Source organism: Eptatretus burgeri, chromosome 6, assembly GCF_056783735.1.
Source record: "Eptatretus burgeri isolate ZD-2024b chromosome 6, Ebu_testis_v1, whole genome shotgun sequence".
NCBI lineage: Eukaryota > Metazoa > Chordata > Myxini > Myxiniformes > Myxinidae > Eptatretus > Eptatretus burgeri.
Window position 1 is genome coordinate 44,018,475 of NC_140966.1, and position 19,747 is coordinate 44,038,221.

At 44.9% G+C, this 19,747-nt stretch overlaps 1 protein-coding gene across 6 annotated transcripts in view; it reads left to right on the forward strand.

Moving 5' to 3' along the window:
- CENPX (centromere protein X) overlaps window positions 1-19,747 on the forward strand; it is a 75,802-nt gene that overhangs the window by 34,847 nt on the left and 21,208 nt on the right. For 4 of the 6 annotated variants that reach the window (XM_085884773.1, XM_085884772.1, XM_085884776.1 and 1 more), the window contains 2 exons: window positions 6,434-6,522; window positions 8,537-16,269. In XM_085884773.1, the coding sequence (XP_085740899.1) occupies window positions 9,064-10,692 (1,629 nt within the window). In that variant the 5' untranslated portion in view covers window positions 6,434-6,522; window positions 8,537-9,063 and the 3' untranslated portion in view covers window positions 10,693-16,269. Of the gene's footprint in view, window positions 1-6,433; window positions 6,523-8,536; window positions 16,270-18,343; window positions 18,800-19,747 lie in introns of those variants that run through there. The other 2 variants (XM_085884777.1, XM_085884775.1) reach the window with 2 other exon arrangements.

Consider the following 19,747-nt stretch of genomic DNA (forward strand, 5'->3'; position numbering starts at 1 on the left):
CCTGGTGCTGCGACACGGGCAGCTACTCACACTTCAAGAAACTGGTGACGTCTCGTGACCCACACGGTCCGTTGGTGACTGACCCGTGCCTCACTCGTTGTAACCGACCCATGCCTCACTCGTTGTCGGCACTGGTCACTCCCACACTGGAACGGACGAACTGACGCCACTGACTGACAAACTGTGTCTTTGTCAGCGTTGGTCACACCCACGAGTGGCACGGACGAACTGACTGACAAACTGTCATTGTCGGCGGTGCTCACTCCCACAAGCACACACGCGCTCGCTCCACCACTGGAAAGGACGAACTGACTGACAAATTGTCTCGTTGGCGCTGGTCAGACACTCACACGCTCACTCGCTCGCTTTCCTCGCTTGCTCCCTCCAGCACGGGCCTCCTCTTCTCTTTTTTTTTTTGTATCAGTGTCCCCTCTCTAGTGGGGCGGATATGTGAAATCAGTGTGCACTTCTGGAAAGAAGCATGAAACTTTGCCCTGGGGGGGGGGGGGGTTTGGGTATGCGTATTTCAAAAATTGCAGGAACTTCGATGTAACTCCAGCGGTTCCCACCAAAAATTAAGAAATTAAAAATGGCCGCCACAAAACACATTTTTGCCCATTAAACGGCTCTAAGTAGCTCGATTGCCTTGATCTTGATGTCTATACCTATGTTTTTGAGGTCAAGGAATCCAATAAAACACATGTGAAGACTTAACATATATCTTTATTGTAAAAAAAAAAATTTAAAACGCCCATAGCGCAATTTCCTACAACAGTCAACATCAAAAGTGAGTGCACCGATTGCCATCTTGGCACCAATACTATTTTTATGAGTTTAAGGGATCCAATTGTGTGTCATTCGTTCTGTTAAAAGGACACCTATGCGACACAACAAAATGACATGAACAAGTTCCAAGAATTACCACCAGGGGTTTACTATTGCTCCAGTAGCCAGGCTTAACTCTACTATTCAGCCATGGAATGATCAGGTACAACACATGTCGTTCCTTTAGAATATGTATTTCTCAATACTGCAGGAACTATATGATGGAAAAACGAGGAAAACCATGTGCTAAGGTTGCAGCATGTGTGTCCATTTAAAATGTTGTCAAATTACTCTAACATATCAGTCACTATGTCACTGTAGCGTTAACATGGCCAAGATTTACTTCTTACTCTCTGTTACACTGTCCCGAGCAGAAGCACAACTGTGTTCATGGCAGATTTGCTTTGACACAAGTGCATCTTTTAGTGCATTCCTTTTTGCATACGCATTTCAACAGTTCTTGACAACCTATGGCTGCCTCTGGCAGAGTAGACCAGCATGGTGTCCATGGGGAATCATCTTCCACTCTCTCCCAGCCCCATATATTTGGTGATGGAACATTGGGCTTTCCTACAAGTGACTGTCCCCAGATATGCCCTGCCTGATAAACAGCCCTTTTCACATGCTGTTCTAGGGCATGTAATGTTGGAGGAATGTTTTCCATCTTATGGTTGGTAGTGAACAACTGCTTCCTGGCTTCCTTCACATGGCAAAGTGCAGATGTTCGCTGATACAAGAGAACAACATATCTTTCTATTTGGTCCACATCGTCTTGGGATATCTGAGCTGGAACACGAGATAAACTAACGAAAGTAGGTGGAAGCTGAGGCATACTTTGCCATACTGCCCAAGCTGTTTTCTTTCCAATTCCAAAGAAGGCAGAAACAGTATCACATCCTGATATTGCATGCATAAACAGAAGACCCCAAGATGCATCATCACCTAATTCAGCTGAAATCAGGTGACAGGGGATATACTAAACTTTAAACCCATGACCAAATGCCACCCATATTTCACACTCCTTGAAGACACTTGCCACAGCAATTGCAATAACCACCACATCGGTATCCGTAGCATGTATCATCAGCTTGGTGAATCCGTGATTGAATGAATTGAAAGCATAAAACAGAAGCCGTGTGTCCGCTTCCTCATGAGTGCAGGACAAGTCCGAGAGATTGGATATGGGTGATGAAACAACTTTCTCGCCATGTGTAGAGATGACTAGCTTCCGTTTGGGGGATTGAAACTCCTGTATTGCACTGGCTAGGACTTTGAACAGACTCTCTTTGTTTGAATCGCAACGCAGGAAATTCTTCCAGTTGATAGGCATGTTTGTGTTGTTGGCAACTCTGAGATTGTTTCCAGATCCACAGTTCTGTCGTGCCTGTGCCTTGAGGCTGTCCTCCTTGTATACATCCCAGATTACATCCAAACGAACAACATCCTGGAGCATGCGTTCTAAATATGGCAGGAACACCAGTTATGAGTAGTCCTTGAAAGTTTTGACAGAAGCCTTTGACTTCTTCGGATCAAGTATGTGCACAAGGGCAGCGCCATCAACAATTTTTACATCCACTTTTGGAACAGATTCTGCTTGAGGTACCAATGATTCCAAACATTCCATCAAGTCTGATTTGCTTGATTGGTGCATGATGCAATTCGCTGCCAATGATGGAGGCCAGGCATGATTTTCATTCCTGAAGAAAGCATCCATATCACTGTCTCTAGCCTGCCATGATATATACATCCTTGAGAAGAGATGTACATCATTGTGTAGGTTGGAGATTTTAGAAGTGGATTTCACAGGTTTCTTTCCCGAACTGGAATTTAACAAGGGTAGATTGTTCTTATGAATGGTGTCATTGAATGCAGTGATATTGGCATTCAAATGCTCCACAATAAATTTCTGGTATTGTGTTTTGCCGATGTCCTCTGCGACCTGACTGCATTCACCACACTGCTAAATTCAAGCCTTTACCAGGTTTCTGCTCTAGTGGCATGAACACAATTATTTAAGGAATTAAGGTTAGGTGCAAATCACTATGATACGTTTCTATGAAAATTAGTGTTATAACAGCAATATTTTAAAATTTTCAGCATGAAGATGTAGGTTATGAGTCCTCTCATGTGTTTTATTGGATTCCTTTACCTCAAAAACATAGGTATAGACATCAAGACCAAGGCAATCGGGCTACTTAGAGCCGTTTTATGGGCAAAAATGTGTTTTGTGGCGGCCATTTTGAATTTCTTAATTTTTGGCGAGAACCGCTGGAGTGACATCATGGTTCCCGCAATTTTTGAAATCAGCATACCCAAAACCCCCCCAGGGCAAAGTTTCATGCTTCTTTCCAGAAGTGCACAACTCCACCAAAAATGTTACATATCCGCCCTACTACTCAGCGGGCACAAAGTCACCCCAAGCTCACCCGCCCCACTTGCGCACCATTCCCATGACAACCCATGCTCTCGTTATTATTCCTTGCGGTGTCAAATGCTGATCGAAAAAGGGTGGGCCTCGGCGTCCTTGAAAGAAATGTGTGAAAATGTTACTGTAAGAAGGGGGGTGTCGGCGTCCATGAGAGAAATGGCGTGCATAAATGTGTTTGTCGTAAAGAACAAACGCTTCCCAGAAGAGAGGGGATCTATTCTTTACCCTTCTCAACGCACCACATTTAAAATCCCATGAAACATGGGGATGGGTCTATCTTGAACATGCATTTAAGGAAATAACTGTCTGAAGACCTGGATGTGTGTATGCATTAAGCAGACCAGACTCTGAAATCCGTATATATATATATATATATATATATATATATATATATATATATATATATATATATATATATATATATATATATATATATATATATATATATATATATATATATATATATATATATATATATGCCTGGTGTTGGCGCAGTGGTTAGGGCAACGGCTTGGGATCCAAAAGGTCCTGAGTTCAAGCCCCGTTGGGCCACTGAATTAATACACCAGGGGGTTGACTCAGCCTGTCATCCTTCCGAGGTCGGTGAAATGAGTACCAGTGTACTGGGCCAGTGTATGCCCCGGTTAAAATAGGTGTACCATATCCCTGTGTCGTAAGAGGCGACCAGGGTTGCGTCAGGAAGGGCATCCGGCGTAAAACATTTGCCAAATCACTCTGCGGATCATATGGATGATCCGCTGTGGCGACCCCTAAAGGGAGCAGCCGAAAGAAGAAGAAGAAGAAGATATATATATATATATATATATGTGTTGTTGAAGATTTAGCGGTGGCGGGAAGGGGCAGACGAGTGCGTCAATCACTGTCCGTATCCAGTTTGGGTTTTTGCACCCTACTCTCGACAGCCAAATGTTACAGATTTGGCGCCACCCTAACCACTGCCGTCTCCGGGGTTATAACGCCGGCTGGTTCGGCACAGGCCTCGGGTTACGCATCTCGAATCGCGATACCAACGTACCCCTGGACCTTACCAGTTGGGGAAATAGACCCCGGTTACAGACTGGTTTTGTCAGATACCGAGCGAATTCTGCCAGTCTGTAACAATTTTGGTTTTTATATCCAAATCGAGCAGATCGTTCCTCGGCACGGCACAAATTAATTCAAAGCAGCAACTTCATACAAATCAGCCAGATTTATTGGGGATATCGGAGAACACGACACAAGCATAGCATTCACGACAATGTTATAATTAATATATAACCCGTTCTTAACTCGGGAGCTACGGATTACGGGTTTCGAAGGGAACCCTCACGAGATAAGCATTAAACAACATGCAGACAAGACACAGAGTACTTGATGATGTTTCATGGACGAGAGGAAAGTTTCAAAAGCACGAATGTGGCTCGTGACAAGCCGATGTCCACGGATTCGAGCCCCAAGCTTGAGCACGCTGCGTGGCAAGATGGTGGCGTTGTACTCTTTCTTCTCAAGGCACCGCTTGCGCACGCCCTCCTCAGCACGTTCTGACCCCACTTAATGTCGATGGCACAAGACCGTCAGGTCGATGGTGAGTTTCAGCTGGTTTCTCACAAGATCCAGTATACAAGTCCAGGCCTGGCCTGTTCACCAGACCAGGCCAAATCGATGTGTTGGGCTCTGCAGGCTGGGTCCATGGGATTCCAAGACGTCGTCGAGCCGTGAGGTGAGTAGGGACAGTCAGAGGCTCCGTCACCGGACTCCGGATGAACCTGTCGATGTGCTCCTGGAAAGCCGATCGCACCTCACCTCGGCGCTCAGTTTCACCACTGCCGATCGCAGACTCTGCGCGCTCAGGGTCACCTTCTCTCCTGGCAGATTAGCCCCTGCCTTTCCTTCGCTCACTCGCCTCGAAGCCCACTCGCGCCCCACCTCGGCGCTCTTCTGGCACCGCTTGCCTTCCCGGCGACTGCTCGCCTCCCAGCTGACTGCTCCTCACGAAAAACCCATCACATCACCTCGGCGCTCAGTTTCACCATCGCTTTCCCCGGCGTTCCTGCAGTCTTTTCCTTCACTCGCTTGCCTCAAAACCCCCTGGCTCCTCCCTTCAGTTTCACTTCCTTCTCTAGGCCACTCCCCCTCTCAGTGCTGGGCGGGGACTATTGTCCGGGGAGAGGAAGGAAGAAGAACAACCTCTCGGTCCACCACCAATGTACCAACGATGAACAGCCTCTTACACCTCCCGACACACATGTAGTGTCCATTTACTGAATAACCTGGCTAAACATGCATTTAGTGGGGGATCTGGGCTAATCCTATATTTAATAACACACTAAGGGCCATTTCCGCAACAACATATATATATATATATATATATATATATATATATATATATATATATATATATATATATATATATATATATTTCCCTTTCAAAAATCATACTTTAGTATGTACATACACTAGCAGGGTTTGCCTGTGGCGGGGGGAGGGAGATACCCGGGAGCTGCCCTGTGAACCTTTCGCAGCAGTGTTTTTGGGACATGTTGGACATTGAAATTTTTTGGAGTTATTAGCCTAATGGTGGTTACCTTTTGCCTGCAGGCCAGCAGCGGCACTGCCTGACCCCACTTCCCAATATACACTCTATAGTGGTCTTTGGTGGCCTCAAAGCCAATGTCAAGGCCATTTCCGTCGTCGAGTGTGGAAGCTTAAAACCTTGTCCAGATTCTGAAGTACCTACACCCAAAATAACTACTTTTATACAGATTATTCATTTTAATATATACCATAAATTAATCTAATTACAATGTTGAGCCCTTCCATTGGTAAATGCTGGACGTCTTGTTTTCTAAATTTGGCTTGAAATCACTCACTTTTTGATTTGATGGGAGAGGGGAAAATGCTGGGGAAGAAAAGTAAAGATGCTTTTGCTGGTTTATAACTTGCAAAGCAGGGCTATAGTCCAAATCAAAGTCGAACTATCCACCCCTCCCCCAATGTTGGCATGTTTCTCAACTGTTAATCAAAAGAGGCTGTTCCACATTCCTTTCTATGACCTATTCTGGCAAAAGGGAACACCTTAGTGACCTAGTCTTTGGTAAAATGGCTGCAATATATTTGCTTGCATTGAAAAGATGCTGTATTTACTTTTGTTTTGAACATTGCTTTCTGACATCCCTGTAGAAGCAGCAACACGTGCAGCCAGGCAAGCTGAGGCGGATGGTGAACAAACTGTGGAGGTTCTTCACTGTGAGAAGGTCTTACCCCAGTTGGTAGGTTGGTCTTGGTCTAGATAGTCCTAATATATTTCAAATCCCATTTTCATTGCCTTTCTAATTTTATTTTTTGGGGGGCTTGCGATGTGTCGTAACGTACATGTTTGTTTTTGCTCTTGCTTTCTGTTATATTACTCTTTGGAAAAAAAAAAAAATTTGTGTTCTCTCTCCATCCTTTGGGGGTATTGACAACATTGTTTCTATTGTTCCGTTTTATTGTTGAGGGTATTGACAACTATAAAAGTGTACAGGATTGTGGGAGATGGTTCGGGTACTTAAATACAATGGCCCTGTGTGAAAGGCGTCAGGAGATCTTTAATGTCTCCAAGTAAGTGCTCAGCGATGAAATAACTGTCTTCACGTCTTTTATTTTTCTTCAAAATACGGCACATTCTGTGATGCAATACCCTGCTGGAAAGCACATGGATGACTGTTTTAATCACATCTTTGGACACAAGTGATGTGTCACATCTCATCGGGACACAAAGCCAGATTAGGTGGCTTAGAGGCGAGCATCATACGACCAAGCTGTCCTGGATCCCATTGCACAAAAGTGAGATGTCACATCAATGCAGAGCTCTCTTGGAATATTTTTCGTTATCACCTGATTTTCTCTGGAGGAAAAGGTGCAGCTGCCACTGTTGCCACAATCCTCTGGTGTTGACAGTAGGGAGGCAGCTCGGTGGTTACAGATCATAAAGCACAGTTCACAGCAGTCTATGTTGATGGTTTTATTTATTTAGTCAGTTCAGAAATGGAATTACCAATTACAGCATTTAATAATTTGTGTTGTGCAAAATGTATATTAATTGTTTTTGTGCAGCACTTGGAAAAACAGTCTCTCTTGATTATTTTTTTCTGCATTTGGTAATATTCCCTGCATCATTGTGGTGGGATCACTTCAATGTATGCACACTCACCTCTGAGCTGTCTAGCCTGGGTTCAAATCTCAGCCCAGCTATAAACTATCACCCTGGTGTTTTGCAGGTAGGGTGAGACGTCAATGTGTACATCATCCATCAGAATGATGTTACTCAGGATATCCAGTCTGCCAGTACTAGTTGTTTCTGGACAATAGTGATCCTCGGTGTCATTCACGGAAAGTAGGCTTGTTCACCAGCACCCTGAACCATTTTAAATTATTGCACACTCATTATCCTGCATTAGTGGTGACCTGTTCATGATTTTTACCTTTGTAAAGGGTGAACTTAGGCAGAACTGACGCTCTGCAGAGAGTGTGGTACAATGAACATGGTCATGATTATGCTGATGAGGTGTGGATGCCTGATATGCCATCTTAAACTATGATGTTCAGGAAGGACTTGGAAAAATGATGCCATAGTGCTTTAATGATGAGAGGTGGAGAAAGGAAGATATATCATTGTCTGAATACAACAGCTCTTCAACAGTTCAAGCGAATAGGTCCATGGGGTTGTTGTTTTTAAACTTCCAGCCCAATGCTGTTGCAGTTCTTCCAGTTTCATGCACTATAAGTATAATTGCTGTTGCCAAACAAATCTCATCTGCACATTGTCACTGTCGAAAGTATTGTTTACTCTTGTGATACACCCCAGCGTTTCTTCTCACCTTATTCCTGGCAATAAACTGGGACTCCAAAAGCAAGTTCTTTTTTATGTTTTATGTTCTTGCTTGTTTTCAAAGCAGGAATAGCTTTTTATTTTCAACTTAAATTTCCAATTACATGTAAAATAGTTAAAAAGTAAATAAATTATTGAGGTGGATCTTTTGGTTGAAGATTTTGGCCATAAAATTGTGGCATTATTTTTTTCTAGTTTGTTTTTTGTTTTTGTTTTTTTTCCACATAAATTGTTGTCTTGGATGTCCTGCAGATAAAAAGATAAATAATGGGCAGTTAAGGTTAATGAAAGGTCATTGTACTTTTAAAAACTGAAAAAACAGCAATCTTCAAGTCATGCCACAGATTTTCATTTGGATTTTCATGGGGGCTCTGACTGGGCCACTCAAGTACATTGATCTTTTTGTTCCGTAGGCACTCCAGTGCAGCTTCGGCCGTGTGCTTCGGGTCGTTGTCATGCTGAAAAGTGAACTTCTGTCCCAATTTCAGCTTTCTTGCACAGGGCAGCAGGTTTTCCTCTAGGATTTTTCTGTATTTTACTCCATCCATTTTCCCTTCTTTCCTGACAAGTGCTCCAGTCCTTGCTGATGAGAAACATCCTCATAACATGGGTGATGGGTTCTGCTGTGTTTGTGCCAAATGTAACGTTTTGCATTTAGGCCAAAAAGTTCTATCTTAGTTTTGTCAGACCACAAAACGTTTTGCCACATGGCTTCAGAATCTCCAGAGTAATATTTTTGCAGACCTCAAACGGGACTCAATGTGGACTTTTTTTGAGTAATGGCTGTGCTGTATCACGTGATTGGGTTTTCGTATATCATGCCTCGCCCGCTAGTGGTGGCAGGAGTGTTCTTCCGGTTGCGCAATAAAGCGGAGTTGATGCTGGCACGCTTGCTTCCTGTGTTCCACTGCACCTCGTACACTCTAGTTGGCTGACGAGGATGGTTGAAAACGGACTTGTGCCCGTTTTCGTCAGAGACGACTTCAAATTGTTTTCAGAACAATTGGGATGCTATTTCCATGCGAATGATGTGGTCGACGAGAGCAAACAGAAGTCGATCTTGCTCGCTTCGCTTTCGGCGGAGCATTATCGACTACTGCGTGATTTGGTGGCGCCGGACAAGCTCCGTGATGACGGGCTGTTGTTTCAGAACATTGTGGAGAAGATGAAAGCACACATGGCGCCGGAGAAGTCATTACAGCTCGCTCGATACCAGTTCGATCGCCTCTCGAAAGGGGCAGAGGAACGCGTCGCTGATTTCGTGGCGCGGATTAAGCATTCTTCCGTGGCCTGCAAGTTCATGGCGGGGGATCGTCCAGGGCGGCTCAAGGATCGTTTTATCGCTGGTTTACAAGAGGCGAAGATGGTTTCAGCGGTTCTACGGCTGAAGGGTGAAGCCATTACATTCGACTCGGCAGTCAGCACGGCTACAGCCGTCGAGCAGACTCACGGGGATGTTCGAGCCATCACCGGCCGCGCGGGGTCGCGAGCACCCCGGGACGCACGTTCGACCTTCAATGCGGGTCGGACGTCGCCGCGCAGCCGCACGTGCGGCAAATTGGCCCCGCGGATGTGTTCGGGATGCGGAGGTCGACACTTGCGCCGTGCGTGCCCGTATAAAGGCACCGTGTGTTTGAATTGTCACAAGGTGGGTCATCTGATGCGTGTGTGCCGTGGGGCGCCGGCCACCGTTAAGGTCATGGACGGCGATGTGCGAGGCGACCCCGGGCGGAACCGGTGGCCGTTGATGGGCCTGTTTTCAATTGGCCCGGCGGCGGCGCGCCCGATGACGGTGGAAGTCGAAGTGAACAAAACGCTGATCACGTTCCAGGTCGATACGGGAGCGGCTGTGTCGATCATCGGCGAACAGACCGCGCGTAGACTCAACGGCCTGAAGCTTATCAGGTCCAACCTCATGCTGTTCACGTACACCCGCGAGAAGATAACGCCAGTCAGGATGGCAGACGTGTCTGTGCGGTACCAAGGCCAGGTCGCCACACTTCGGGTGTACGTCGTGCGGGGGAGGGGACCGTCTCTCCTCGGCCGAGATTGGCTGGCCCGCATCAGGCTAGACTGGGCCGCAGTTCACCTTGTGCAATCCGTGCCGAGCCGGTGGGAGGATCAGTTGGAGAAGATTCTGCAAAGACATCAAGGTTTGTTTTGCGACGACCTTGGGAAACTCAAGGGCATGGAGGCAAAACTCTTCCTGAAGGAGGGGGTGGTTCCTCAGTTTTGTAAACCATGTCCGGTGCCGTATGCCCTGCGGGACAAGGTCAAGGGTGAACTGGATAGGCTGGAGGCCTTTGGAGTGATCCAACGGGTGTCGTGCTCAGATTGGGCCACCCCGGTTGTCACGGTGCTGAAACGGAATGGAGACGTCCGATTGTGCGGGGATTTCAAATCCACGGTTAACCCGGGGCTCAGCGTGGAGCAATATTTCACGGCATTTCACTTTGCAGACGGATCACAAACCACTTCAATTCATCCTGAGACCCGAACGCGGGGTGCCGGTGGTAGCGGCCGCGCGAATACAGCGGTGGTGTCTGTTTCTTGGTGCTTACGATTATGATATTCAGTTCCGAAGCACTGAGAAGCATGCTAACTGCGACGGGCTATCACGCTTGCCGTGTGCAGAGGGTCCAGCTGCGTCTGAGTTGTCTGACCGGGTCGATGTGTTCGCGCTGGGCCAGGTCCAAAGCGGGCCGGTCACGTCCAGACAGGTCGCGGTGGAATCTGCTCGTGATCCGGTGCTCGCCCGTGTCGTCCAGGCGATTTCTACGGGGAATTGGAGTGATCTGCCTTCGACACCGGCATTTCAACCTTTCACGTCACGCGCATCGGAGCTGTCGTTGGTCCAACGGTGCGTTATGTGGGGAATGAGGACGGTGATTCCACCGAAGTTCAGGCAGCGGTGTTTGGAAGAACTTCATGTCAGTCACCTTGGCGTCGTGAAGACCAAGAGTCTTGCTCGTAGCCTGTTGTGGTGGCTGGGGTTGGACAAAGACATTGAGCAGTTGGTTAAGCATTGTGCCACGTGCCAAACAGATGCTGATAACCCGCGTCGAGCTTCGGGACTATGACCTGCCCCAGACAGAGCCTGGCAGAGGGTCCATGTAGATTTTGCGGGGCCGGTTAATGGCAAAATGTTTTTGATTGTAATCGATGCATTCTCTAAATGGCCGGAGGTTGTAGTAATGCAGCATACATCAGCAAACAGTACAGTAGAGAAACTGCGGACGATCTTTGCTAATAAAGGATTACCGGAGATCCTGGTCTCTGATAATGGTCCGCAGTTCATCGTGAGTGTATTTGATGAGTTTATGCGCCAAAATGGTATTCGACATCAAAATGGTATTCGACATCTAACACCAAAATGGTATTCGACATCACAAACGACTCAGCTTGCCCATTCGTCTCAGGATGGGCAAGCTGAGTCGTTTGTTAAGATGTTGAAACGGGCTTTGCGCAGGGGGGGGGGGGTTGCACCTGTGCAGACGGTGGTTGATGTCTTTTTGCTCCATTACAGGAACGCGATTCATCCTGTCACGGGTGATTCTCCTGCCATTCGTCTCTATGGACCGGCATTGCGGTCCAGACTGGATTTACTGCGACCTGGAGGGTCGGGGAGTGGGGCGGTGTCGCGTCCGACGCGGCTGCACAGCTTTGATGTGGGACAGCGGGTAATGGTGCGCGATTATTTCCACGGTTCCAAATGGGTGCCGGCTGTGGTCTCTGTGGTACTGGGGCCGGCGAATTGCATGGTGCGGACTGATGGTGGGGATGTGTGGAAGCGGCACGTGGACCAAATGCATGATCGCTGTCCAGCGTCACCCCCCCCCACACCTCCCCGGGCCGAACAATGTGAGACCCCCACCTGTAATGTCGCCGACGCCTGACATTGTTTCGCCAGGGCCGGATGTGCCGACGCCCAGGGGGTCTTCGCCTGATGCTGTCCTACCTGGGGACGTCGGGCAGGCTGGTCGGCCGGGGGCGGTTGTTATTGCGGATGGCGCGAGTCCGGCGAGGGTGTCACCTCGACCGAGCCGGGAGGCGTCTGAGCCTGGACTGTCTGGGGGCGCTGCCCGTCCGAGGCGGGTCAGGGTGCGGCCGCGGTACTTGGAGGATTATGAGTATTGATGGGTTTCAGTTGGTCATGTTATGATTGTCCTTTCATCATTTGACTTGTCATTTTACGAGGGGAGGAGTGTGCTGTATCACGTGATTGGGTTTTCGTATATCATGCCTCGCCCGCTAGGGGTGGCAGGAGTGTACTTCCGGTCGCGCAATAAAGCGGAGTTGATGCTGGCACGCTTGCTTCCTGTGTTCCACTGCACCTCGTACACTCTAATGGCTTCCTTCTTGCCACCTTGCCGTACAGGCCAGACTTGTGGAGTGCTTGGGATAGTGTTGTCACATGCACACAGTGACCAGTCTTTGCCATAAAGGCATGTAGCTCTTTCAAGGTTTCCAATGGTCTCTTGGTGGCCTCCATGATTAGTCTCCTCCTTGCTTGGTCATCCATTTTGTAGGGACAGCCTGAACTAGGCAGGGTATTGGTGGTACCATGTGCCTTCCACTTCTTAATGATTGTCTTGACTGTGCTCCAAGGGATATTCAAGGCCCTTGAAATATTTTTATACCCATCCCCTGATGTGTACCTTCCACAACTTAATCCTGGATGTCTTTGAAAGGTCCTTGGTTCTCAAGGTTGAGTCTTTGTTGTGAGATGCACTACCCAGCAGAGGAAACATACAGGAACAGCTGATTTTATTCTGAAATAATCCGAATCACAAATATTTAACACAAGTGGAGGCCAATTAACTTTGTGTGTGATTTTGAAGGTGATTGGTTACACCTGAGCTAATTTACAATTGCTATTATAAGGGACTTATCCATCAAAGATATTCAAGTTTTGTATTTTTAATTTTCTGAAATTTGTAGACTTTTTTTTCACTTAAGTTGTGGGTTATGATGTGCAAATAAAGTTAGAAAAAAAATCTGATTTAATGCAATTTCATTCCAGGCTATAAGACAATAAAAGGTGAAAATTTTGAAAGGGGGTGTAGACTTTCTATAGGCACTGTACATAACAAGGGTATGCCTCTGAACATTTCATTGGTTGTCGTGCTGTTTTGAATCCAACTACGGCAGTCATTTTTGCAAACATGATGAAGCACCTCTCTTAATTGCTTGTTCTGCTTGCTGAGCGACTCTGCGAGATTCTTGCAAAGCAGTTGATGCAGAACAACTCAACAATTTACAGGGACTAGACTTATCCGGTCATCACTACTCGCCCTGCGATTTGCACTTGCAAACTTCCTTCCCCCCACTTTTAAGAAGTTAAACATGCCCATGCTGCTGCTGCTGCTGCTGCTGCTACTACAACTACTACACCTACTTCTACTACTTTTAACGATGCCAATTATTGCCATCTTATACAGTCGGTCAGAGCGTTTGTGGCCCAAATATTTATGAGTCATTCTATCTGAAATCACCAAATTTAAGAAAATGTTCCCAGTTGACCCCCTCAGATTTACTTTAAACTTTCATAAAATAGTTCCCAGGTATCAAAATGAAGCTGCGTAAAATTTTAGGTCCATAGATGCAGTCAACTCCGAGATATTGAGGGTTGAAAATGTGGTTGTGGCCCTATTTGTATGGTCGTTGCGAGCATCACAAAATGAACGGCTACTTTTAAACTCCCACAACTTTTTAAATATTAATGCTAGAGCCTTGAAATTTTCAGAGATTATTCTTCTATAACTGCTCTGTAAGAAACAAACATAAAACTAAGTATACCTCTTTTAAATTTTATGACCTGATCAGTTGAAATCCAGAAAAAAAAATGTTGGATTTGTATGAAGATCCAACTTTGAGACCCCATATATTTTTATTGAACCATCCCAGAAGCTTGAAATTTTTTCATGTAATAACTATGGTAATAGTATTCAAATACATGGTTATTTTCTTAATCAGTCATATATAATAGTCATGATCCCTCAAAAATTGAAAATTTTCATTTCCCCAAAATTCAGGTGAGGATTGCAAATATATGACAAGGTATACTACTTCAAATTGTTCACCATTGGAAAGAGCATATTCAAGTTTACAAAAGTGTCAAATATCAAAGTGGTATATTTTTTAAAAATATATTTTCTATTTTTTTTTTAAACTGTTGTTAACACAGTCGTGAATACATGAAGTGTGTGCATGGTGTGAGCACCATGGTAATCATGAATGATTAGTTATATGAATAAAATTAATAATACAAAAATATATCACATACTGCAATAATAATGTAATAAAACATTTCACGTAAATGATTTGAATAGGTCCTTGATCTGCTTTTCCAAGTCAGGTGTGAGCTTGTACTGCCTCCCAGTTGACGTTAGGGGAGCATCAATGGACTTTCATCACATGGACCAAAGGAACCCAACAAATGTCTTCCCTTGAATGGAACTATATACACTGCTGACATCAGCAGATCAGCCACTATTCCTGAGTTCTATTTTTAGCCCCAGCCAGATGAGTTAAGCTCTTGCTATTTACAAATGAGAAACAAAGAATTACAAATTCAAATTTCAAAGTATTGTGTTCATGGTATCCTAATAGCAGATGATATGTATGTACATTGTATATACATGTACTACATGTAAAAGGACTGTTCATTAATTAGCACACACAACGTGCACTGCACTGGCAGAACATTATTTATTCAAATATTTTAAAGATATTGATAGAAACATTATACCACTTTGGTATTTTGACACTTTTGTAAATTTGAATATGCTCTTTCCAATGGTGAACCATTTGAAGTGGTATACCTTGTCATATATTTGCAATCCTCACCTGAATTTCGGGGAAAAATGAAAATTTTCAATTTTTGAGGGATCATGACTGTATTATATATGACTGATTAAGAAAAATAAACATGTATTTGAATACTACTACCATACAGTTATTACCTGAAAAAATTTCAAGCTTCTGGGATGGGTCAATAAAAATATATGGGGTTTCAAAGTTGGGTCTTCATACAAAACCAACATTTTTTTTTTCTGGATTTCAACTGATCAGGTCATAAAAATTAATAGAGGTATACTCCGTTTTATGTTTGTTTCTTACAGAGCAGTTATAGAAGATTAATCTCTGAAAATTTCAAGGCTCTAGCATTAATATTCAAAAAGTTGTGAGGTTAAAAGTAGCCGTTCATTTTGTGATGCTCGCAACGACCATAAAAATAGGGCCACAACCACATTTTCAACCCTCAATATCTCAGAGTTGACCGCATCTATGGACCTAAAATTTTACGCAGCTTTATTTTGATACCTGGGAACTATTTTATGAAAGTTTAAAGTAAATCTGAGGGGGTCAACTGGGAGGCCTCCGGTGATATGAGGTGGAATGACTCTTAACAAACTGGCTGGCTTGACATTTGACTGAAAGCAGCAGGAATTTGCAATTTACTCAGGATACTGGCACTAACTCACCTTCTCTTCACAAAAGACACCTTGTGATATTCCACCAACGAACAGTGCTGACAGACGGGTCCTCTGGCTTGCGTCCTACCGTTGGACGGCATACACAGTGATGCCTCGCCCTGCATGTGACACACCAGGGTGAGAGGTTAGAGCTGGGTCAAGATTTAAATCCAGGCCAGACAGCTCATTGGTGAGTGCACATACCTCTCAGCTTTCATCCCAAGCCACAATTTCAGCCAGGGTACTAAACATAATTTTGTGTGAAGACCACAAGTGCAACATTCCATGTTTAATTATTTTATTAAATGGGAACTGTGCTTTATTGCAAACTAGCTGAAGTACCCGGTAATACCCGGGAAATTTGTCATATTTTCCTCACGCTAGTTAGACTGAGGCATTAGTTGTATGGAGAAAATTAGGCAGGCTTCTTTTATTCCTCAGATTTATGGAAGGAAGGCTTTATGCTGCCGTAATCCTCAGAGAGGTCATAGTTGAAGGCGGCCTTGAGCCACTCAATGTTTCTAGCAGCAGTGGCAACTGTCCTTGATGTCCTGCCAAAACCCGGACCTAGAAAGCTGGAACGTGAGTTTTGTGCTTCTCTCACCCGTCGGTGTGACGCTCTATTTGCAGTTAGGTGACTCTCTCTCTCTCCTCTCTCCCTCTCCCCTCCTCTCCTCTCCTCTCCTCTCCTCTCTCTCTCTCTCCTCTCTCTCCTCTCTCTCCTCTCTCTCTCTCTCGTGTCTCTCCTCTTTCTCTCTCTCTCTCTCTCTCTCTCTCTCTCTCTCTCTCTCTCTCTCTCTCTCTCTCTCTCTCTCTCTCTCTCTCTCTCCGCAGCTGACTTCGCTTGCCTGGCTCTTTCATGAGCAGTTCTATCAGCAGTTAGCTGTTGCCGTGCGCGTGCAGTTCGAGAATTCAAATAACAGGAGAATGTGTATGTTTAAAAAGTCAACGAATACGAACATTTTTTATTTCAAAAAACCCTAGCGTTTTTAACCATGAAGCCTTTTGTTACGATTAATACGCCGGCGCACTATTCGAAAGCCATTTTTTTTAATGGAAGTTATTTATATATATATATATATATATATATATATATATATATATATATATATATATATATATATTGTTGCGTCTGAAGGGAGGGGGTATGCATTCAAAGGGTAATTAGGATGTTTAATAAGGTATGCCATGCTGTTCGAGTTGTACCAGGATCTCAATGTAATAAGTTGCAATTCAGTGGTGATAAATTGTCTAGTAAATGTCCATTTCTTTAAGGGGGAAATGATAATTGTCACGTAATTAGATAGGGAGACGGGTTAGGGTAAGTGTTTATGCGTATCCCCTTTCAGTATTCCCTGTAGGCTTGCCGTGACTTAACAGGCCAGTGCTGCGGATGGCTCCGCCCCTTGATCACGATTGGCGGAAGGCGACGGCAGTGGGCCAATAAGAGGGCTCGATTGGAAGTGATGAGGACTGGAGTATAAAAAGGTTCTGTTCGGGAGAAGAGAGGGGGAAGAGTCATAAGAGAAAGCGTCTGGTCGAGACTGTTTGTCTCAGAGCGCGCTCTCTCGTTGCGCTGGTTCGTTCCTCGATTCGTCGTGTCTCGTGGCCTTGCTGTGCCTCGTGTCTCACCTCGGTTGGCTCTGGAGTTCTGCTGGCTCGGAGTACGGGACCGAACGGCGGGCGGACCGACCTCCCTCTCCTGCTCGCATCTTGGCGCTAGAACTGGCGGCTGTGAGCGGTCTTGGGCCTACACCAGGAGGTCGATACCACCAGGAACAGCACCACGGTGGCTGGTTGGAGCTCACAGGCCGGAAACCGCGGTTCTGCGTGGAAGGGCTGACGGAACCTCGGCACCACCGTGTCTGCTGCCCCTGACGAGCGCAACGCCAGCTCGTTCGGCACCAATCCAGTGACTGTTACGTCGACACCACAGGCAAGCCTGACCACTAGCTAAGGTGTGTGTGTGTGTGTGTGTGTGTGTGTGTGTGTGTGTGTGTGTGTGTGTGTGTGTGTGTGTGTGTGTGTGTGTGTGTGTGTGTGTGTGTGTGTGTGTGTGTGTGTGTGTGTGTGTGTGTACCTGGCACCTTTGAGGGTTTGAGATTTGTATATCCATTGGATTTGTTTGTGTTTTTCCCCACGCCCGAACCCACACCACCTCCCGTCGAATCCCCCCCGGATCCCTCCTCTTGCCGAGTCTTATTATCGTTCTGGTTAGAGAAATAAACATTATTAACTCAGTGAAAAGCGACTCGTGCCACCTTCCTTGTCCCGTTTGCTGGAGAGCGAATAAAACCGCCATCCTCGGGTTATAAAAAATAAACCGCCTCCATCGTTTCGACTCATTCTACGTTGGCAGGACTGTTCAAGTCCCGTGAACGTCACAATATAAAATATATATATATACATATATATATATATATATATATATATATATATATATATATATATATATATTTCCATTTTTATGGAAAGCCACTTAGCGCATCCTGGAGCTGAATGTTGGGTCTATATGTGTGTAAAGTTTCATCAAGATCGGTTCACTGGTCTAGGAGCTTATTGGTTACAAACAAACAGACAGACAGAAGGACTGCCATTTATATAGTAGGAGATAAATAATTACGTCGTCTTATTCTTTGTTATACACCTTGCCACCACACTCCTTGTATAGTTTTGTTTTGTTTTCATATTCTAACATACATATTGCATTCTGTACCTGTTCATGTACATGTCTGTCTGCAGCTCCTGGATTTTTGATTTCTTGACAAGATGAATCCACACTTTCAGCTCTACGAGCAGGCCGAATCAATTGCACTCAAGCGGCAATTACATTAAAACCCACAGATGTGAAATCCAATTATTGCATTTGCGATCATTTTGTGAAACTGTTGCATGTTGTAAGCGTTAATGTGATTGTTCCCACTGCTGTTTTTATATGTAGGCCATGTACATTCTTTTAACAACTCATCTCTTGGGCTGTTTGGCACTTCAGGAATACAATCTTTACCCATGATAAACGTTCCTCCATTCTAATAGATCTGAATTTTTTATTTTTTTTACTTTGAAATCGATCTATGTTAATAGAGCATAACATGGCTTTTGTGAACGTTATTTTTGTTCTGGTGAGCATTTCTGAATTGATCAAAATGAGTTTCATGTCAACTTATTGCCCCACACCGATTAAAGCAGGTATACCTATTGCATTGTTATTTATTATACTATATAAGACTGCTTTTATTTTCTCAATAAGGAACTTAAACAGTGTGTATTTGTGTCTGCATTTTTGCCAACTTGGGTGTCGTGGATTATCAACTTGGTTCAATGGAACCTTTTCTGGTCTATATTCATTAACAGTTCCCCAAATACGAAGCCTTGAGCACATTCCGATTAAACTATAATGGCACTTGGTCGAGTACATACCTCCACCAGGTTGAACAGCTTATGTTTTGTATGCCACTGAGCGGCCAGATCTGGATCCGGACCTGAAACAAAATCTAATCGGATTGTTCTTGTCACCTACCCAACTCCTCCACCAAGTTTTGTCATAACTCGTCCACAACTTTTTGAAGTATCATGCTATATGTCGTTTTTGGCCCCATCTCTCAATGGTAAAGAATCACCTGGAAAAATTAAAACATTATCGTATCGGGGTTCAGATCTTCACGAAAATCAAAGGTTTTGATGTCGGCAAAATAAGTACCAGCTATTTGATAATGAGCACTGCATTAGCGGCATGGTCATGCAGAAAATGATGCAACCAGCAGCCACAGGCTGTATATGAAACAACAACATCATTATCAGTCATAATAATCTTTGGGTTGTCAGTCTCCCATGTTAATTATCAGCTAATGTATGTGGAGCAAAACCGCAATGTGTTGGGAAGTGACCTAGCTGGCTGCCTCACCTCAACAAGGACACTATTTGAGAGTCAGCATGTGATGCTGGTCAACGATGTCATTAAAAAGGTCCCTGTTCCAAGTCCCTAAAATCCCCAGCTATAGGATCAATGGATTTGGATTGACTGGGTTGGTGGGGAAGGTTCAGCCATTCTCCATCCATGAAATGCCCCATACAGTCAGCGTCTCTTATAGCCTGTCCTAACCAAACTCCGACTTCCGAGCTTCTCGTGCTGACCCCTGTTTTCTA